Source organism: Penicillium malachiteum (genome assembly GCF_028827825.1).
Source record: "Penicillium malachiteum strain IBT 17515 chromosome Unknown utg000003l:1.0-4950554.0:1.0-4952489.0, whole genome shotgun sequence".
Lineage (NCBI taxonomy): Eukaryota > Fungi > Ascomycota > Eurotiomycetes > Eurotiales > Aspergillaceae > Penicillium > Penicillium malachiteum.
This window is the reverse complement of record NW_026643096.1, coordinates 4,920,212-4,941,802: the sequence shown is the minus strand read 5'-3', so window position 1 is coordinate 4,941,802 and position 21,591 is coordinate 4,920,212. Positions and strand designations below refer to the sequence as shown.

Sequence of the window (21,591 nt, the reverse complement as noted above, 5' to 3'; positions counted from 1 at the left end):
TCCAAGCATGGTTGTAATTGCTCGCTATGAGATAAGTACTGCCATTCTACACATGTGTAGTGAACTGCCAGGAGAATAAGTCGGAAATTTGAATTATTGCTCCCTCTTTCCAATTCAAATGTTCTTCAAGTTTGTATATACGCAATATCGACATTGAACCTCAGGGAACATACGTATTTAATCGCTACACATCATGATGCATGTTCAAATGTTACCTTTATTATGTAATCAAAATATTATCCTGATACTTTGACCAGTCTGTGAAAAGGCAGAGACCCTCTTCTAGCCCTTGGGGTTGTGCGCATCTATCTAGGTAGTAGTGGTGTGAAAATCAGTCTTGGAACTGTTATCTCAAACCGTGACATTCGGCTATGTATTTAAGATCAAAGATCCAGACATTTTATGCGAAGCCAGATATAACCTTCGAGCATGTACCGCGCTTGGGATCCGGTACTAGTATTTCCAGGGCTAGAAGCCTGTTGGATTCAATTGGAAGGTTGAGGTGTCAACTGGTTTGATTGAACATGCACGTGGAATAATCTTGCAAATTTAGAACTGTTATTGTTGCCACCTTCTCTAATTAAATAGAAGGTAACACTTATGCTACTCCAGGGCTGTACAATTTCCACATGGGATCTCATCATGCACGAACTAAGCATAGTCCTAATGCCATCCAGACTGCTGAGCCTCTAGTAAATCCACGGTAAGAGTTGGTAACGGACGCGGGATTTGATTTTGGACCAAGCCTTTCCATACTAAAAGGCGGAATTCTTAGCACTGATTCGAAACCAAGCTAACGGAAAGGCCATGGTAGAAATCTCACCTTATTCGTGCAATATTCGTCAAGAACCGGCACACCACGAGTTGCAAAATGGTGAAAGAAGAAAGCAAAGGAGAAGAGACCCCAAGCACAGCCTCCACTTGTCAAGGCGAATGCACCACGCCACAAGGTATAGGCACCATAGTTGATTTTGGTAGCCAGGGAGAGCAAACCACAACCGTATGGCTTCCCCTTATTGACGGGATCCTTTTTGAATTTTGTCGCTGTAATTCGGAAAGCAACTCTGTCACGATTCCAATGGCGTAGGCAATCGTCCCAACAGCTACCACTGGGGATGAGAGGACACCCAATCAGGTATCGCAGGCGGATTTCTGTGATGGATAAGAGCAGACTGCAAATAGAACGTTGGTGGAATTGAAAACAATATTAAAAAAGCCTATACCGAAGCCCAATTGCGGCGAAAGCTCCTGCTCGGAGATAAGTGCCATGTGAGTAGCTTGTTTGAGGCCACTTCCGAGGGACATAATCACAAGAAGCTGATATTAAGGGCTCAACCGATCGTTTACTGCATTCATCACGGATAAACGTGTTCCATGGAGGAGGGAAACAATATTGGAGCCCCATCCACGTTGGAGAAAGGCAAGTTGCCAAAACGGATCCATCAAACGAAGCGCGACAAATATTGACTTTCCAATAGGAGAAGGAGCCTTGACCCGTGACAGGTTGTCGTGAAGTTTTTTACCCCTTGCCATGGTGAGTCAAGATATTCGGGAGCTGCCGAGTGGGGGATGTCGCCTGACTTTCTTTCTAGATGAAAGAGCGTACTGACAATGAAGGCCTGAGTGGGGTGAGAAATTGATAAGTTTCAAGGTTGGTATAAAGATGGAACACCATATGAAACGAGGGGGAACTATACCATACGTGACTTTCAATGATAAATTCTGTTCACCTGTCTCTTTCATTTGATACAAATGCCGAATGATCAATCTCGGGTATGAGAATCATCGCCGAATGCCGAGCAGCGGGAAATTTTTAACACCAGACTCTGGATTTCACCGAGATCATCATACAGGAGACCACTCTGTAGATCTTGGGAGAAGTGCAAAGAAGACTGATAGAGAGTGTTTGCTTGAATTAATTATAATGCATTGAGAATATTAAAAGATTGAAGGAATAATCCACGTACATGTAGTAGCTTTGTGAGGCTAAACATAACGTCACGGTATGGACAAGCTTTCGCCACCGCGTTATTCCATCCCCTTGCCCCTTATTTACATCAATCTTTCCTTTTATACCCCTTTGACTAAAGGTAGAAAGTTTGAGAAAGTTGGATAGTATTTCAAAGAATAAAACAAAATGGTCTTGTCTTCATAGGATCAGGCTTTCTGGATCTTCCAAGTTGAGAAATGACGTTGCTATTGCTTTTTTAAAAAAAAAAAAAAAAAAAAAAGCAAAGAACAATCCCAAAGAGGAATTAATCAACAATTAGAGAGACATCATAATGAACTCGCAAATAAAAGGGGGGGATAGCAGTGCACATGAGTACTGGAGGAGAATTTTCTAGGGCTCTACCTATTGTAGTGGGGTACCCTGTCCCCTACTACACGTACCGTGCTAAGAATTACCGTTTGGTTACATCTCTGTTTTGTCATGTTTTCAGTCCCGTCTTTGTACGTACAAGAATGCCCGTCGTTATAGTCTAGAATACACACTCCTACACGTCTCTCATCCCACCCCTACGGGGTAGTCCGGCCACAACGTACATGTTGGTTGGTGTTATCCATTCATGCTAGCTGGATCGACCCGTGTATCTAGAATACACTGCCTAACGGTTCCCCTCTTCACTATGTAGTATGTGCATGTGAGATCTCCCCATTCATGATGTCAAATCACTGTCTCCCACCATTGGAGGACTTGCATAATGGGTACAGCTGACGCTTTTAATGATGATGGCAACTGGCTTATGAACTGCTGCCATCCTGAGTTCAAATTCCTGAGTCTATGCGGAAACCATTGGGCAATTTCCTTAACGTGTATGATACTGGCTTCTCTATCTAGGATTAATCCAGGGGTAACTCACCACGTTTAAGAGTGTCATGACGATGCACATCACGGCCCTTTGGCTTCTCCTTCCCAACAATATCCCGAGGTGTTTGAATGGCGAAGTACTGTTACTGAGGTAGTGGAGACAGCGAAACGAATTAATTCAGTTAGGTGAGGTAGAGGCCAACTCCCGCACCTTCTTGCATTAATTTCGTTTCTAGCGAGATGCCGTTGGATCATTCGTGTCAGGTTTAGGGGATTGGGGTAGTAGGCGGTCATGCACACGGGGTTCGATAGCCTTCTACGGCTCTCTACTAAGATTTGAACGGTCAGCAAGGGATAACAACAAGGACGGTCGATAAGGATAGCGGAAAACAAAACATATTCTGTCAGTGCCATATTGCTCTCGTGAACTGGAGCCTCACGGGCTACCAGGTTATAGAACAAGAATGACCTCGGGAGAACGTACAGAGGCCCATGATCAGCCTCCAGTTGCCAGCGGAAAGCCGCTAAGTCACAATGTATATGGAGCATACTTGATATTGCTGGCTGGAGAGAATAGTTAATGCTGATATGGCTTCACTTGATTCGCAGGATCCCTCTTCTCAAATCGGCGTGGCTGAAGTTCGGAGGTAGGCTCTACGAGAATGCTCACTGAACAAGCTTAAAGCCCCGATCACGGGCATCTTGGATAGAACGGAGAGCCAGGCTTGGAATACAGACGCTTACAATGTCTCATGCCAAATGTCAAGCCAGCCGATAGGTCCAGTTCGGAAATGAAGGCCATGTGTATAGCCTGGTTTAGGCCACCGCCAAGCAACATAGCAACGAGGATCTGGTAGTTTGGTTGTAATTGTTCATTCATAACCGTCGTCACAGGGGAAGGTGTGCCATTACGGCGAGAAATAACTTCAAGCTGAGACCGCCGGCCGCGATGGAGGAAGTTATATTGCCAGAGTGCATCTGTCAGGCGAAGTCCAACAAAAATTGATTCTAACGCGAGATGGGGATTTGCAACGGGAGATATTATCGTGTAAGCTCGTGTCGTTCGCCATTACAGATGACTGATGAGGACTGGCTTGGTCAATAGACTGTCTAACGGAAACTCACATATTATGTAAAGGACTCCACCAAAATAAGGGGTAGTCAAAGTTCACCGTGGCAAGTGCACGCAGCCAGGCCCTATGGACGCTTGATCGAAGACATCGCCTTTGTCGTTTGGTGGAGTCGGTGGTTTGGTGGAGTTTGGTGCTTTGAAGTTTGGAATCCCGCTCGGCCACAAAATTGAAGCCGAGCACCGACGGCTTGATAATCTGAATTTTCAGCTTCTCTCAAATGATGTGTACGCAATACGAGCTAGTCCTTGCCACTGGCCACAGTTATGGGTCGAGCCATATGGCATGATTCACTTGTGCATAGATAATTACTTGAAAAAAAAAGAACAAGAAAATTGAAAATTGAAAATTGAAAAAAACCAAATAGTCTGGTCCCATAATAATAGTCTCTAGTGTGAAGACAATCTACGATAATGCCTTGAGTACTCCGTAGTCACAGAGGTTTATCCTAATTGTTGAAATCTAGACGATCTATGTCTCTACCCCCTTGTCCAGATTGTGAGAAACTCCCTATGTATGCGGCCTATAGCATATCCCACCAAACCCTAAATGCCTGGCTTCTCGCTTAGGATACGTTGAATAAAATTCAGACTCTGAGTAGCATTGCAAAGGGGGTGGGATTCTTCTAACCCACCAGCGATAGGCTAGTCAATACGAGCCCAACAATATCTTTCCCAACTCCTTTTCCAAATCCTTTGCCTCCGTCCGATTTGAGACCATCTCTGGGTTGAATGACGAAGCCATCGGTACAACTTCAAGCTTCCCGTGAATTCCTAGATGAACTTAGAATTGATCCAAGTGACGCCAGGTTTATGATTGCGGGGAACACATTGATGTTCATGAAAATATCAATACATGTGAAGGAGAAAGGGAAAGTGCACTGTCAAGCCAGATAAAGTGAGCACCCTCAGTTTGGCCGGCCTTGAAAAGACTTCTTAATCTAGTTAGTAGCCTTGGATCGGGTGGAATTTTGTTATCATAATGTAGCTTGGGGCATTTGTTGGGAGATGGAAGTGCTACTGGGTGGCAGTGTGGAGAGGTGAAGGAAGGTGGTGTGTGCAGGGCTAAGTATCTAAGGCCTTTCGGACCTACAGTCCGATAGCATTTCGAACCCCTTTAACCAGGATAATGGTATAGAGCCTTTCTTGAGACCCTTTTATAATCCTCTTATCCCATGTACAGTTCACTCGGACACAACTTCATGAAATTGAACATTGAACAGTTGGTACCTTGCTCCAGGTATTGTAGGCCTTAGGATTCCAGGTATCTTGGTGGGCCAATCAAATTGTCTTGTACTTAATCTAACATACAAAAATACCGAAAATATGTGTACAAGGTAAAATAGCTCTCAAGGCTAGGCCATATCGGGCCATATCTAGCAAGAATCGGACACCAATCAGGCCAAAAAGACGAAATTCAGCATCCGACCTGCCGCTATTGGACACCGTAGTGGGAGAAACAAAGGAGGGATGAAGAAAGAAAAAACGAAAACCAGACAAAGGAAAGAACGGCTTTGCGGCTCTCAATACTGAAATCAGATCGAGAAGTGAAAGTTGGTGTAAGGAAGAACCTTAACATCACCAATAAGTCCGGTATCCACGTTATTCGGGAGTGTTGCGAGATCTGGCTTATTTCCCGAAATCAGGATCTCGTCATAGATGCTCCGGATATAGTTCCACATCAAGGTCGGAACAATGGCCGTGATATTATTGCTTCCGCGGTGCAGGAAGGAACTGATATCAACCAAGGGGTTGGCGAAATCAAGAGTCTGCACAGCTTGTCCATTGACAAACAGTTTCAGACCATGAGAAATGGCCGGGAGAGATAGGTATGCTCCGGAAACATCAGAATGGTGAGACGGTGGCCAGGAGAACTGGTTGGAATAATACCCCAATCCCGAGGCATTGTGAAGTCCGGGAATATCGAGCCAAGATATCAACGAGGTCAAATGATGTGTGGTATTATGCTTGTCTGCAATCACAGTGGCATCAGACATGTTCCGGGGCGCTTGCCAATGCTCCGCCGTCAGTGTCCAGTTACCGAGGGTGACTGGGGAGGTGGAAGCGTTGGTCGTAATGTCGTATGTCTTTCCGTTGGATAACTTCAACAAATGACTGCTTCCCGATGCCCCCTTGGTAGCGTGCACGGCCAAACCTCCAGCTGTGGTATAGTTGCAACCTAGCACATTTGAAGGAATCTGAGTGGCGTGCACAGAGGGTGTGTCCACATCTGATTTCCATTCATTACTGAATGCGAAGACTGCAGTCTGGTTTATCGCCAAGGTGAGCGGAATCTTGGTAGTATTTCCTTCAACGCGATAATCGAGTAGGGGAACTCTATCACCAGTCCAGCTATTGAATGAGTAAGGAGTCTTGGTAGAGTTCACAACGAGGTATCCTGTGCCAGCCGTGTCTTTGCTGAAGACATAGACATAGTCCGTCGAATTGTCCGAACGCATGACTGGGTACCAAATTGTGTTGTTGGCCAGAACGGTCTCAACGCGGGGACGAATGTGCAGAGATCGAAGCTTGGATGCGATCTGACCATCCGCAGCCCTATGGACATTTGTTGAGTTCTTCAGGGTCTGCAAAGCCGCTAGTACAGCCTGCTTGTCAGAAGTGTTGCCGTCTGGGTAGTAGCCTGGCAGGTCCTTGCCCAGAATGACTGGTAGACCAGAATCGGCGAACCCTTGAATTGCTGAGAGTGCGTCGAGTGTCATGTTTTCAAATGAGGGAACCACAATGGCTTGGTAGGCAGGAGATTTGGGAGCCAGTAGTTTTCCAGAAACGTAGGCCTGGGAGAGGTTGAGGTTGGTGGGATTCAAGTAGTTGTATGTGAAGCCAGCCTCGATCAAGTCGCCCTCCTGATACAGAGTTGCCAACTGAGTATCAGTGTATGAAACCTTGTTATAAAATGCCACATCGATTCGAGGCTCTCCTTGGTGAAGGACAAACTGGTTTCGATTGATGTACCCAATGGCATCTGGCAAGCCCCATAGCCATGAGGGCTGCTTGTCCATGTAGGAATCGGCAAATAGGAGGAAGAAGGCAAGATATCCCGGCCACGTAGTCTGAAAATAGTCTCCAGTGTAGGTCTGTCCGTGCAAAACAATCTGATTCACACCTCCCGAAAAGGCTGTGTTGATCTGGTTCAATAGTTGTGCGAGTGGAAGGGCCAGGGCCTGTTCAAGATCTGCGCCCATCTCATTGGAGATAACCGCCTTTTGAGCCAGATTTGCAGCACCGGAAAATTGCCTGTATCCATCAATTTTATCGTTGAATGCCAGACTTTCACATTCGGGAGCCGTGACGCGGTCGATATTGGTCTGCATATCGAGGGGCAGGTTGTAGGAAATCTGTGCAGAGTAACCCAATCCAAGGCCTTCTAGCCAAGTAGTCAGAGTCCTCAAATAGTCTCCATATCCCTGAGCCAGAGCTGCCCGGAAATCATTGACGTAGCCTGCACCTTCATCCTCGGTGTTCAAAACACATTCCAAGTCTCCTGGGTAGGACGGCTGAACACCGGGGTTATTATTCGCATACATGAGCAATGGTAGGAACTTGTGGATCTTGTAGCCGTTCAAGCTTTCGAACTTTGTTGGAAGTGTTGGGGTCCAGGATATGTTGGATTTGATCTCGATGCTATCCTCCCAGCCATACGTTCCAACCTCACCCAAGAGGGTTTTGATTGTCGTATCATTGAGAATATAAGTCTCCCAGAAATTGATTATGGTCTCTGCACCGCGAGCGCTGAAATGATCAACTGTGTAGGACCCATTATCGAAGATTGTCCCAGTGGTGTGATTCTGGATGTCCAGATTCTTTACCAGATCCTGGTACTGATAGTAGGCAAATAGGTGGTGTTTTTCGTGTTTGGTGCTGTTGAACGACAAAGAGACTGTACCATCCTCATTGACTTCATCGGTATGAAGCCGAAGCGAGTCAACAGCAAGAACGAGGCGAGTGGCATTGTTTGCGGCTGTAGAAAAAAGACTACTGGCGGGGTTTGTGATGACCGAAGATGAGAGGACCTTGGCGGAGACCAGCGCAACTAATTCTCCTGTTCCCCAGCCAGGAATTGGACCTTGGTAAGAGCCGTTTGTAGGAATGGTGGCATTGAAAGGTGCCTAATGTTCACAATGTGTCAGCGATCCTGTGTTGATACATATAATAAGGTGGCGACTTACAAGATCCCAATGCAAGCCGTTATCCGTAGTCTCTGCAGGGACACCTTGACCTTGATTCGGTCCAAGCGCAAAGTCCATACGCATACCGGCATTTTTGACGGTTTTTAAAGAAGCCTTGAAGATCTCATTGAATGCCGGTGTACCAAACCCGTATTTCGCCCAATCTGCACCTTCTGGTGGTCCTGCAAGGGATCCTCCATAGTTATACAAGGGCAAAAATTCAACTCCTCCAGCGCCAAGTGCACCAGCAGCTGCGATGTCGCTTTGAACAGTCGCAATATCCACACTGGCATCCGGTAGCCAGTACCGAAATTTCATGCGTGCATTGTTGGCCGGGTCGGAGAACGTTCCGTAATCGGTGGCTGAGGCCAATTCAGCGAGCAAGGCTAGCCCGCTGAGTAAGGAACCGCCATACATCTTGCCGTAAGTGTTTCCAATAAGGGACTGAGTTAAGATGAACGGATTGAAAAGGAATGTGAAGGCTCTACAAATTCAAATGCATCATGCCCATTGTCTGGGTCTATATAATTTTGGAAACTTGAAGTATGTACCATGGATCCTACTACCTATCAGCCCTGGAGGGATCCCGAGTGGACATCTATACTTCCGAGTGATCAATGCCGAGCCACATTTGCCGATTACACTCGCTGGGAGCCGAGTACATATCGGGATGATCATAATCCTATTTAATTTAAGCAAGCCAATCATTCAATCTTCGATTTAAGCGAAGTATCAAACCAAGATATAACCCGTACTTGTGGGTCGAGTTCGTATCAGGGTCATAAGGCGTGCCGAGAAAGTCACTCTTTGAGCCAATCAACGGAGGGTGTGGATTACCCAATCTGAACAGGAATTTCCAAATTTGGAAGGTCTGGTGTGAGGAACCCATAATATGAAGATTGAAGTCTCAATCCTGATCCTGAGATTTTCGGAAGTATATAAAGATTTTCAGTGTCCACATTCCGATCAAGGAGATTTCGAGATTTTCGACTGCACGTGTGCATACCTCTGTTAATTTGAAACATATGGTCATATGGTCATATTTGAATTGAAGGAATAAGCCCAATATATTCATTACCTAATTGATTCATCGCCGTATTCTACTAGTACATATTGTGACTCACTTTGTGCCAGCTAGCCGGTGGACAAGTAGGTACAGGTGGAAGAGATACTAGTTGCTGAAAAGTCTTATGGGGAAAGGAAGACATGCGTAGGGAAGCGTGAGGAAGGGAAGTTTTTACAGGCCTGCACGAGAGCTATCTACACAGAAAGCACTGCTCCTATCTATGGACCACCTGATTTTCTACTAGTAACACCAGCATATGTAGTATATTAAAAATCGATGTGAGACTGAAAAGGGGCTGATACCTAATCATCAAACCTTGTACGCGATTGTCATCGAGCATACATTTAGTGCCTACTACCTAGGTACGTATGAAATGTTACTTTGGTATTAGGTGCCAGCAACTCAAGGCCGACTCTGAGCCGCATATCCGTCCTGAAGGTAGGTTATCCTAAGTTTTGAAGGCTTCAAGTATGAGGGTCTAACAGATATTCCCAGGAGAGTATCCTAAAGTTTCCTGACGATGCACTGGGTTCATCATGGAATAATACTTACTGTATGCCATTTATCTGCCACATCGAATTTTGAAAAAGTCGATACATATTTGACTGTAGCCCTGGAAGTAATTAGTGGGCGCGCCGATGCGGCGTATTTAAGCGGGTACACTTATCAGACGGTAGGTGTGAGATGCCTTAGATCCTTACCCCTGCACACACACCTTCCTTCGCCTCTCCACACAGCCACACAGTAGCACTTCCATCCCTCAACGCGTCCCGTTGCCCTTTTTCTTTCCCTGACTACAACAGCGAGCTTTATCGATTACCGGTCCCTAGGTGGCACCTCACTACCGCTACTATAACAAAACAACGCGAAACGCATACACAATTGAATTCATAACAACAAGAAACGCAGACATAACCTCAATCCAAAACAAGGGCCGATATTAAGCCCAGTGCGAGAGTGAACCCAGAAGCCAGAGTGCAAGACACCAGATATTGAGAGTGAGAACACCAGATACAGAGTGCGAGATGCCAGATGCTGAGAGCGAACCACCAGATGCCCGATACGAGAAGCCAGCGCCGTCATACATTCAAAAAAAGACAACGGCAACAACAGCTACTGGTTACGACAAATTATGAATCAGGGGCCTTGGATTGAGAGTGTTCAAGGGCGTATGGAGATGTACGGGGAGGTGTGTGGTACACAACCTTGGAAGAAATGGACGGTGACAACTTGTACCTAGTTACCGATTGATCAGTGAATTGGATTTACGTGCATAGCGGCGGTGCGACAGGAGATGAGTGCCACTTTAGAATTGCTGTGTGTGCGTGCTAGGGGGCAGTATCGGACTACGCGTCCGAGAGGCCTTAGATCCTTAGCCCTGCATACACACCTTCCTTCACCTGTCCACACGGCCAAATAGTAGCACTTTCATCTCCCAACAACAGTCCCCGGGCGGGGTATTAGATGTCGACGAATGGGAGTTGAAAAGCAAGTGAAAGTCTGAGTCCTGGGCTAACATTTGAAACGCGAAGATCAAGCGGGATCGATCATTTGCACAGTCGGAGTACATATTGCATTGGGGGAGGTTTGGTATGGCATAGTTCTGTGGAGCTAAACATGGAGGGAATTCAAGGTTAAGTGTGATTTACAAGGTTCCATCATTCTCCATATATCGGTATTTCAAGTCTATCTAGATGAAAACGACTAGACACCGAGGACTTATATGAATGTCAGTCTTCCCGTCATTACTGAATTACAGAGTCACGGAGACACATGTGTGTTTTTTCAACTTGAATGCATTGGTTATTTCAAAAGAGGTGTATTGTTATTGTATGCAGGCTTTAGATCAAAGCTTCTTAGGAGCCGCAGACTTGGCACCCAGACCAACGGTGACGGATGGACGAGATTTCAGGGACTTCAGCCATCGATAGACATTTGGGAAGTCTTTCTCCAAATCAATCTCACTTTCTGCAACCCACGGAACCACTTCAAACCAAGAGACAAATACCAAGTCGGCGTAGCTGCATTTATCACCGACCAGGTGGCTTCGTCCCTTGAGAACTTCGTTCAGCACACCCGACACCCGACGGATCTCGTTGATGTATCGATCGATAGCAGTCTGGACCTGCTCCTTGTGGTGAATCTTGAACCAGACGGCTTGGCCAAAGTATGGGCCTTGACCAGATGCTTGGAAATGGAGCCATTGTTTCGCGTGGTAGGAATCAGCAGTGCCAGGCTCGAAGCTGATTACCCGCTGCTGATCGTACGTTTCGACTAAGTATTCGATGATGGCTCCGGACTCCCACAGAGTCACTCCAGTATTGAAGTCCTCAATTGCGGGAACGCGCCCATTAGGGTTGATCTTTTCATATGCGGGTTGCTTCATCTCAGGAAACTCGAGAAGTTTGATCTCGTATGGGATGTTCAGTTCTTCCAGAACCATGACGACCTTTTTAGGGTTTGGGCCGGCATGGTGGCCATAGAGAATGATGGGCTGCATGATGGAACGAGGTGTTGAGAACGACTAGAGACTCGAAGTTGCAAGTTCGAAGTTGCAAAGGAGAGTCCTCTTCTATTGTGTCACATTCCATATCTTAAATAATAAAATAGTGGCGTTCGATCAGATCGCTCCCCTGGGACGACGGGTCGGAAATCGCGACAATCGATTACGCAAAAGAGCGAAGCTGACTTAAGATCATTCTGGGTAGCTGAAGGAGCCACCAAACCAGGGTACAATTTAAAGTTGTCCAATCAAACCTATAGACCTTAGTCACTTAGTGCCGGTTACCTAACCTGAAGATATCCACCTGGGCACCGGGGCATGGATGGACCTCCGAAATCCCGAGGGATCAAGGCCGGGATGAATGTGGCGTGAGATTTGTCATCGCTCGCTGCTCCGGTACACGGGTCGTGGCCTCGGGGCATCTTATGCCGAAGAAATATACCTCACGTCATCACCTGGGCAACCTTGGAACTTTCCAAGATTAGACATTAGACGTCACGGTTGGAATGGTGCATAAATAGAAGGGATCTGCGGTTTCAACCTAATGCAAACTACTGCACGATCCCCTCTTTAATCTTTAATCCTTGCGGATTCTTTCCCACCCACGCCAATAACATCATGTCTACACACAATATTGCCTTTACTGCTCCGCTCAACCCCACTGGAGCTAGCCCAATTTTGAATGAAGGTCAAATTTGGCGTGGCTTACTGCTCAAAATCAAATCGGCTGAAACTTTCGTTCCAAACGCCATCCAATCGACTACCGTTGTCTCTGAGGGCTCTGATCCCGAGACTGGAAACCCTGTCACCGTACGCGATATCACTTTCGTCGAAAACAAGCGCAAAGTGAGAGAGACTGTCACCGCCTACAAGCCTTCAAGGGCCGTCTTCGTCCAACCGGACGGAAGCACCATCAACAACATCGTTAGCGAGGGAGCAGATGGCGAGCTGTACATGACCTACACGTTTGAATGGAGACATCCCGACGCCTCTCCTACGGAGTTGAAGGCATTTTTATACAAAGAGAAGCAGATGATGAAGCTAGCCGTGGAGGGGACCATTGCTGTGTTGCGCCAGTTGGCGACAAATGGCAAGATTTGAACTTCCCGCAATGCCAGTGTCCAGATGTCTGATTCTCTGTAACTTCCACCTGAAATTTCAAATTTCCTGCCCGCGGTCATTGATGTATTGATTAGTAATGATTTATTGATAATATATTTCCTGTATAACATATGTATGAACTTGGAACAAACACAATATTGAGTGTTTCAAGTTTTCTGGACTACTTAAAACGCAAGATCCCAAAGTCAATCTCCACATGCACTGGCAGGTGTCTAGATATGTAGTAACATAACCTTATGTACTATGGGTCATCTATGGTGATAGTATGATATATGTATCCATCTAATACCGTGACGCTCTCCCGAGGGCTCCTATCATCCTTACTTTCATATGCTTTCCGATTGTAAAGAATATTATGTTTGTGCCAGTGCCTGTGTAGGTGGGTGTCTACCTGCATACCCTGTGTAGTACTTCAAATGCTACCACATAGTGCGGAGTACTAAAATCAATAATGTAATTATATTTCTATCTTATAAATTCTTCACCGGTTAAAACTTAGGTATAAATAGGCAAGTTCAGGCATCAATTCAGGGCAAAGTCCGACTGAATTAGTTGATGTAAACCGGCACCTATACAATCAGTGGACAAAATTGAAATTTGTACCGGGGCAAAATAGTGCACGCAAGTTACACACATAATGTTGAAGGCAACCTTGAAGTCGATACGCCCAACATTTGTATTCAAGTTGTCAGTACTCAGGTGCTATCGATAACGGTGGACCGACCGTCAAAAGTGGATTAGGCCCCGTCTCCATTCAACACTGGCATTTCGACGAGACAGTTCGACGAGGTTCTTTAGGCTTGAAAGAGGGGGGGGCGATTAAGTTCTGGATTTGAGGTGACTCGGATTTGACTATGGAGTAGTCCACGGGCCGTGACTCGTGAGTTCCAACATTCCAAGGTTTGAACCTTGGAAAGTTCCAAGATCCCAAAGTTATCTTACTATATATACCTACACCTGGGCAGTACATATTCAGCTTCTGGTCTAGTCTATTTATGTACGGATTCGTGGTAAATAGGAATTACCTCCAGGGCTAGGCTGGGCCCTGACCACTGGCCGCCGGCGGGTAGATATGAGGGAAATTTCATCCGAAAAGTCTCTCAAGCTTCAGCGCATTTGATAATAGGCAAAATTGCCAGTGAATGTGACTGCAATTGACCTATCATAAAATTATACACTGAGGCTTGAATATTCGAGCATCCAGACCTCGGGATGTCCGAGTCCGTAACGCCACTATTATCAATTTATACATATATCTATCAGCGCTATATACGTGGATTCCCGAGGTCAAATCATGATGCTCGATAATTCAGCATTGATTACATAGGTAATATGTAAGCTCGGCATTGACTGAAGCCCCGAAGTCACCGACAGAGCCGTCAGCTTTGCCCACATGTGTAGGCGGCAGAACAGGGTCGGCCTTCAAATGTTTCAAACATCAAAAATTCCAATGTGCCGATCGCCATATCGAGTATTATCATATTTACCTTCCAACTAATCACATCAATAGCTTGAACATTTGAAGTGTTTGATCATTCAAGTTCAAAATGGGCTCTATCACTGTTGGGATTGCTGGCATCACGGGCAAGTTTGCCCGTTGTGTTGTGGGTCACCTCTTAAAGCAGCCGAACATCACCATTAAGGGATACTGTCGCGACTCAAAAAAACTTCCACCTGGTCTCCTTGCTTCAGAGAGAATCACCATCACTCAAGGCCAATCAGACGACAACGGTGCTTTGCGCACCTTTGCCAGAGGCAGCGATGTGGTTGTTTGCTGCTATTTGGGCGACCATAAACTCATGGTAGATGGCCAAAAGGCCTTGATCGATGCGTGTGAGGCCGAGGCAGTCCCTCGTTATGTCGCCAGTGACTACAGCCTAGACTTCACCAAGCTGGAATTTGGACAGCTTCCCGCCAAAGATCCCATGAAGCATATCCAGGCATATCTGAAGACGAAGAAAGTTCAAGGAGTCCATGTGTTGATTGGAATTTTCATGGAAACTTTCTTTAGCTCTCTCTTGGGCGTCTGGAATGCTGATCAGGCTTCATTTTCCTACTGGGGCTCCGGCGAGGAGATGTGGGAATCTACCACCTATGACAACGCGGCTCAATTTGTTGCCGCCGTAACCCAAGACCCAACTGCAGTCGGCGTGCAGAGATGTCAGTATCCTCTCCTCGTTCTTGCATATATAAGCTAACCTATCCAGTTCTTGGTGATCGCAAAAACATCCGACAAATCGCTGCTGCGTTTGAGGAGGAGTATAAGGTGAAGCCGTGGCTGAACTATCTCGGATCTCTTGAAGAGCTCAAAACACATATGGAGAAGGTCAAGAATCTTGACCCCAGCAAGTTTATGGCATGGATTCCCTTGTAGGTTTACCCAGTTTGAAGTATTCATGCCTATATAGTAGAGTTCCAACTGATGAAAATCTTGCAGGTTCTATCAATACTACTGCAACAATGGGCAGACCTATCTTACACCAGACGTGGATTCCACTCAATACCCCGAGATCCCGCGTTTGACATTCAACCAGTTCTTTCGACGCGTTCCCCAAGAGTCGCTCACAAATGCTGCTTGGAGTGTTGGTTCCAATGTCCCGCACTGAATTCTGGGTCTCTGGAGTAGCGGTGGCACCTGAACATGCGGGACTCGGAGTGACATGTTTGGTTTCTTAGGTATATGCTTTGAAGCTACTCTGCCTGGCCCATTGCATGTTAGTTTTGTAGATATCTTCAAATGTTGATTCTTACTAGCAATTAAAGAATAAATTTGGCCCTTCAGATATCAGTCCCTGAACCTTGAAGCCACGGAGAATTCGCCCTAAACGCCTTACTATTCTGAGCAATAATATACATTTAGAGATTCCTATTAAACTGAGACATAAATAGATACCTAAGTATAATTAAAATACGAGGAACGTGGATTTGCCCAGTGAGTGACGCGGATGCCCATCCCATGTGCATCCGGGGGTGATGACGTCACGCTGCAGTGGAAAGGAACCATATATAAAGGCGACCCATTCTCCTGAGTCCTGATAGACCACGTACTTTTGCTTTTGATTATTTCAACTCAAAATGTCCAAGCCAATCGCCATTATCGCTGGGGCGGGTCCCGGAACAGGTAGCGCTGTTGCACGCCGCTTTGCCAAATTCTACCCCGTTGTTCTACTTGCTCGATCACAAGGGTCTCTTGATCCTTTAATTAAGGAAATAACACAGAATGGAGGGTCAGCGACGGGATTTCCCACTGATGTTACGAATCCTTCTTCGATGGATTCGACAATCGACCAAATCAAAGCCAAGTTTGGAAGCGATATCACGGTCGCCGCAGCTATCTACAATGTAGCGAGCAAATTCCTGATGAAACCTTTCTTGGAGCAATCTCCAGACGAATTCTTCGGGAGCTTGGAGTCATCAAATAGGGGCGCATTCAATTTTGCCCAAACCACTCTCCCCTTGATGCTGAAAGGGGAGGGTAAGGGAGCTTACCCACCCACCCTCATATTCACCGGTATGAAGCCATGGATGAAATCTTACAGACCTCATCAACTAACGGTAGCAGGTGCCACGGCTGCACTAAAAGGTGGTTCGGGTCTCTCGGCATTTGCCATGAGCAAGTTCGGAACTCGCGCCTTGTCCCAATCTCTTGCACGTGAATTTGGTCCAAAGGGGGTCCATGTTTCGCACGCCATCATAGACGGTATCATCAACACGGAAAAGACCAAGGGTTACGGTCAGGATATTCCAGATGCTAAAATTGACCCTGATGGTGTAAGCCAACAGCAATTTTCCAAAGCTTGTGTCTCACTCTAACAGCCATTAACAGATTGCGGAATCTTACTGGTTCTTACACACCCAGCCCAAGAGTGCATTCACCCAGGAGATCGACCTCAGACCCTACATAGAGAAATGGTGAGAGGCTATTAATGCATGTGTGTTTCCCAACGTCATGCGATATGTTGAGATCAGTGGGATACTATGAATCAGTTTCTCAGTCATCCAAAATATCATATGTAGTTACAACCTGATCCTCAACATCCTAGAGCTGCCTTGACAGATCTCACAACTTCAAGGATTTCTTCGAAAGCTGGTTAGGTTCAAATGCTTGTCTCCACATGTTGACCTTGGTGGAATCTTGAAATGTTATCGGGAATACTACATAGTACTCCGCACACACTATGTAGCTTGAATCAACATCCATCAATTGAATAGACCGGTCGCAGAAAGAAATATATTTTTGTCTAATACATACCAACTTAAACATCATTTGAATATAATTTGAGACTCGGATTTACATATAATTTCTCGATACATGTACATGCACACGTGAATTTCAAAATTTTCCAAGGTGCACTTTGCTATGGGAAGAAATAGACTTATGGAAGTTCGGAACGACTCGATCATCCATCCGGCCCAGAAAAAATGAAGTCTCATCTATAGATATAAGCAGCCCAGGTGCCCTACATCGGCATTCTTGTCATTTCCTTCGCCGTCCAATACTTTCGAGTCTCCTCTGCCCCCAATTGGCGCACCTCCTCCCTCAAATGGTCCCACAATACTATGCCGAATGAGTCCAGGATGTCCTTCACTTCATTCCAACACAAGTCTACTCGTCCGTCTAAACAGCTTTGAACATGTGACTCGAGATTTTCAAGACCATTATGGATCACTCTATGCTGTTCAACCAGGAAATCCTGATTAGCAAAGGCTGGCATGCGCTTGGCGAGGAATGGGAATACACAAGTCTGCAATTCAAGTTCAACTTGATCAGCGATCCATAGTTGGTGATGTAAATTTGAGTTTGATGCACATTACCTCTTCGATATCGTGATGTCTTTCAAGATTTTGGCAAAACTCCAGACACAGGTACAGATAATTTTTGATAGACATGCCGGGAGATCTCCTTCCTGACTTGGCAACTTCATAGATGACATTCCACCGTATTTCAAACCATTGGTGCTATGATGATATTTGCCAGTTAGTAAAACGTGTTTTGAGTCGGAACGGGCGAGATGTAGAGCCTACCAGAGCCTGCATAGTATCTGCCATGCGATTGAAGAGCTTAAATTCAGCAGGGCTGAGAGGTGGGAGGGTTGGTGCTGTCTGAATACGAGTCGACATGATTTTGAGAAAATGATAAGGAATCTGAGTCGACGGGTCTAGAATAGAAATTTTGATTGGAAAGTAAAAAGGTTGAGCATAGAAATAGTCGATGTCTGAATGCAATGTTTCAAGTTTGAACCTTCAAGTTGGAAGATACATTTTGGTTACTATTTAACCTCAGGCTGTGAGTGGAGGCAAACAAGAAGAAACATCCGGAAGAAAATAAAATCCAATTCCATCAATCTATGCATTGATACTACTAATTCCAAGGTCAGGTACTCCCGGGGTCTACTACTACGGTACATACCTAAGCACTCAAGCTTGAGTACTAATCACTAGTTATAGCTCAGGGAGTACCTAGCAAGTTCCGTACCTAAGTATTAGCGAGACATTCATGCGAAAGACCGAGCCCGACGTAAATTGGTATGATTATATTCCATTATTGAAAATTATTCAAAATTATTCAAATATTCGTACTGAATCGTACAAGGGGCAAAATTCATTATTGTCAGTAGAATATTGGAGAACGTTGAATGTTCAAATGGTGGAAAAGGTCTCGGGGTTCCGGGCACTTTTTTCACTCCCGAGGCCGAAATGACAAATTTCAAAGGCGTTAACTCCAGAGCTGGTTACCCCAGTGGCTGATCAGTCAGCTTAATGGACCTCAGAGATGAATCTTTTTTTTTTCGCCCCCTTGTCGTCTGAAGTCAACCCTCATATGAAAGATATTTGAGAGTATATATATAAACCTGGGACGTTAGTGTTACTAGTAGAATATCAATTGACGAGATTTCGCATTTGAAGTCTACATACTTGAACCAGCACTTGAGTGACATTTGAAGTGTTGCGATTCTTCGGTCGGCTTCCCAGGTTATTATCATTATTACGCAACTTCAATCACTGGAACTTTTTAATTTTTTTCTTTTCTCTCTACCTTGCTATCATCCAATTTCTCAAAGATGAATTCACGATTCGTTGCTGTGGCTGGTGCCACAGGTGGCTTGGGTCAGCTCGTTGCAATGGAGCTAGTGACACGAGGCATGGCCGTCAAAGCTCTTGTACGCCCTGACACTGCCCCATCGCGCACCGAGAAGCTTCGCAATGCCGGTGTTATCATCGCTCCCGTCGACCTCTTGGCGGTGCCAGCCCTCACAAGCGAATTGACTGGAGCTATTTGTGTTGTCTCCACTCTACAAGGACTGAAAGATGTCATTCATACCGCCCAGGGCAAGCTTCTTGAAGCTTCTGTGGCCGCCAAAGTGCCTAGATTCATCCCGTCGGATTTCTCGCTAGATTTCACCAAGACAAAGATCGGATCCAATCGCAACCTGGACTTACGTCGCGAATTCCACGCTGAACTGAAAAACTCTGGCATTGCATGGACCAGTATTCTCAATGGTGGCTTCATGGATCTCATGGTCGGTGACTCTCCTATGATCAATCACAAGAGCCACAAGGTCGCATATATTGGCTCGACAACGCAACTCCTCGATTTTACCACCATGGCCGACACAGCTGCGTATACAGCGGAGGTAGCCATCGACCCGAAACCTACACCCAATTTCCTTCGCATCGCCAGTCATACCCTTGATGTGAAAGGCATCGCCCAAGCGCAGACCAATGTTGAGGGCGTGACATACAAACCATCGTGGATGGGCACTGTAGGCTCAATGGAGTTCATGATTCGCGTTATGCGCCTCTTTGGTGGCGAGAATGATGTGTTCCCAGCCTGGCAGGGTATGCAGTACATGGCGAACATGTTTTCTGGTGCTGGAAAGCTTGACTCGCTAGATAACAGCCGATACCCTCATCTGAACTGGACCAAGGTTCAAGATTTCTTCCAAGAGCACAAGGACAAAAAGTGTTCTGACAAAAATTCATGGCCTTGAAATTTGTTCATGGATGGAGACTTGCAGACAGGCTTCTTGAGGGTTGGGGGTTTCGGATCTTTACATTTATTGCAATTAATATTCCGTCTTAATCTACTGTACCTATCATTCCTTGTGTATATAAATAGTCAACCTGAACCAATTATTGCATCAATTCAAATAATACATATGTATGCCTTGACATTGATTATGTGGTGTGGTAGCTAGAAAACTGATCAGCTGAGTCTAAGGTCCAAGTTGAACTTCACCCCAAACATCCATACATGAAAGCAAAAATTTGAATATGATACCTACATGTGCACATGTTACGACTTCAATGTTTGCGACATTTGAAATTTTGATACCTAAATACTAGCCAGGTGTACTTGGTGGGGGATCACCCATGCTCCCGCGGAATCTTGTAAGGTTATGTATTGCATGGGTAGGGGGATGATTGACAATTTGAACCCAACGAGTTCAAATGTTAACAAGTTCAATCATAAGTTAGTCCTGGAGTGTTTTGGCCATGTTGAATAGCGTACCCAGAAACCTTACCTTCAATGTTAACATTTGAGAACTCAGCAACGGGTAAAAACCGGGGATGATTATTGACTATTCGGCATCGGGGTTGAGATATAAGGCCGAATACCCTAGAGATCAGAGAAATCAAATACCTAGTTATAATCAAAATAAATTATAAATCAAATATGCATAATCCATGTTTCCCACTCGGATGTGAGCGAATTGTTTCAACCCTATCCAAATAGCAATCCGCCGAGTGCCGAAGGATTCCAAGGTTGCTTGGGCGGCTGAGTAACTGACATTCGAAGGTTATTCTGTACATAACAAGTGCCGCTGGCACCAGTGAGATAAATCGGCAAATCTCTATAACTTCCTGTCTATGATGCGTCCTATTCAAATCATCGTTTGCGGCAAGTCTTCACATGTTGCCATCGGTGTGAAAGAAGGCATCCGACCTGCATATGAAGGTGAGTCATCAACTTACCACCCGTGGACCCTCATATCCAGATTTTTTTCTAAAAGGAAAAGTTCTGCATTTCATCAACTCCGTGGAGGTTGGAGTGAGAGACCTCCCATTTTTGCTCCAAGAACAAGCGCCTCCATCTCAGGGCTGGGCAAACCTCGGAACTCAGCGCTACGGAGAAAAAGTTGGCGCGGTTGTAGCCGGTGGAGGATACAATGATGCAGACTTTGCAAGGCTCCGAGAAGCCTGCGAAGGGAAGAGCAGAATACCTTGGCTCCGTCACGATATAAGTAATGAGATCCTTTTGACACAACCTAAGCAAAATGTGGGAATTGAGTACGGAGAGCAGCTTTCGAAGCAGATAGTGGAAGTCTTAGGTTCTTTGAAAAAGAAGAATAAAATGGAGGAGGATGGTGTGTATTGGTTTCAAACAGAGCCTGCTCCCAGAGGATCTTCTGAGTGAAAGATAGCCACCCCAGAAGAATTAAAGATCAAGCGGTCTCGAATAATTGACACGTCCAAGTCTAGCCTTCGCGGCATCGTCATTTTGTGAGCGCCGCTGGCAGAAATCAAGACAAATCCAAGTCCGCCATAATGAAAGCCATTTGCACTCGAAGAAACTCCATTTTCAAAAAGTGAGATAAAATATGCAATAAGAAAATAGACAAAAAGCGCGTGTTGGCCAGGTGGTGGTAGCGTAATACTACCTACTATGTAATGATGATCTGTGACGTCTCGAAAATGATATGAAATGGAGCGATATATCAATATTTGAAAAACATGAGCTTGGAACCTTGGAAGATCATTGAGAATGCCTCG

At 45.5% G+C, this 21,591-nt stretch overlaps 8 protein-coding genes across 8 annotated transcripts; 5 read left to right on the top strand and 3 right to left on the bottom strand.

The window, feature by feature from the left end:
* Positions 1–689: 689 nt before the first annotated feature.
* N7483_008130 (uncharacterized protein) lies at positions 690–1,305 on the bottom strand (the record flags this gene model as incomplete). The annotated part of the gene is made up of 3 exons (XM_057091567.1): positions 690–755; positions 824–1,152; positions 1,224–1,305. The coding sequence occupies 3 exons, from the start codon at positions 1,303–1,305 to the stop codon at positions 690–692; spliced, it is 477 nt and encodes a 158-aa protein (XP_056946308.1).
* A 4,168-nt stretch (positions 1,306–5,473) lies between these two features.
* Positions 5,474–8,542, bottom strand: N7483_008129 (uncharacterized protein; the record flags this gene model as incomplete). The annotated part of the gene is made up of 2 exons (XM_057091566.1): positions 5,474–8,065; positions 8,126–8,542. The coding sequence occupies 2 exons, from the start codon at positions 8,540–8,542 to the stop codon at positions 5,474–5,476; spliced, it is 3,009 nt and encodes a 1,002-aa protein (XP_056946307.1).
* Positions 8,543–11,037: 2,495 nt separating this feature from the next.
* N7483_008128 (glutathione S-transferase family protein) lies at positions 11,038–11,691 on the bottom strand (the record flags this gene model as incomplete). Its single annotated transcript, XM_057091565.1, has 1 exon — positions 11,038–11,691. One exon carries the CDS (start codon positions 11,689–11,691, stop codon positions 11,038–11,040), a length of 654 nt encoding a protein of 217 aa, XP_056946306.1.
* Positions 11,692–12,312: 621 nt separating this feature from the next.
* Positions 12,313–12,795, top strand: N7483_008127 (SRPBCC family protein; the record flags this gene model as incomplete). Its single annotated transcript, XM_057091564.1, has 1 exon — positions 12,313–12,795. One exon carries the CDS (start codon positions 12,313–12,315, stop codon positions 12,793–12,795), a length of 483 nt encoding a protein of 160 aa, XP_056946305.1.
* Positions 12,796–14,363: 1,568 nt separating this feature from the next.
* On the top strand, positions 14,364–15,422 carry N7483_008126 (NmrA-like family protein; the record flags this gene model as incomplete). The annotated part of the gene is made up of 3 exons (XM_057091563.1): positions 14,364–14,976; positions 15,024–15,186; positions 15,254–15,422. The coding sequence occupies 3 exons, from the start codon at positions 14,364–14,366 to the stop codon at positions 15,420–15,422; spliced, it is 945 nt and encodes a 314-aa protein (XP_056946304.1).
* A 469-nt stretch (positions 15,423–15,891) lies between these two features.
* On the top strand, positions 15,892–16,732 carry N7483_008125 (uncharacterized protein; the record flags this gene model as incomplete). The annotated part of the gene is made up of 3 exons (XM_057091562.1): positions 15,892–16,327; positions 16,379–16,587; positions 16,643–16,732. 3 exons carry the CDS (start codon positions 15,892–15,894, stop codon positions 16,730–16,732), a joined length of 735 nt encoding a protein of 244 aa, XP_056946303.1.
* A 2,146-nt stretch (positions 16,733–18,878) lies between these two features.
* Positions 18,879–19,808, top strand: N7483_008124 (uncharacterized protein; the record flags this gene model as incomplete). Its single annotated transcript, XM_057091561.1, has 1 exon — positions 18,879–19,808. The coding sequence occupies one exon, from the start codon at positions 18,879–18,881 to the stop codon at positions 19,806–19,808; it is 930 nt and encodes a 309-aa protein (XP_056946302.1).
* Positions 19,809–20,691: 883 nt separating this feature from the next.
* N7483_008123 (uncharacterized protein) lies at positions 20,692–21,235 on the top strand (the record flags this gene model as incomplete). The annotated part of the gene is made up of 2 exons (XM_057091560.1): positions 20,692–20,776; positions 20,838–21,235. 2 exons carry the CDS (start codon positions 20,692–20,694, stop codon positions 21,233–21,235), a joined length of 483 nt encoding a protein of 160 aa, XP_056946301.1.
* Between the last annotated feature and the right edge of the window lie 356 nt (positions 21,236–21,591).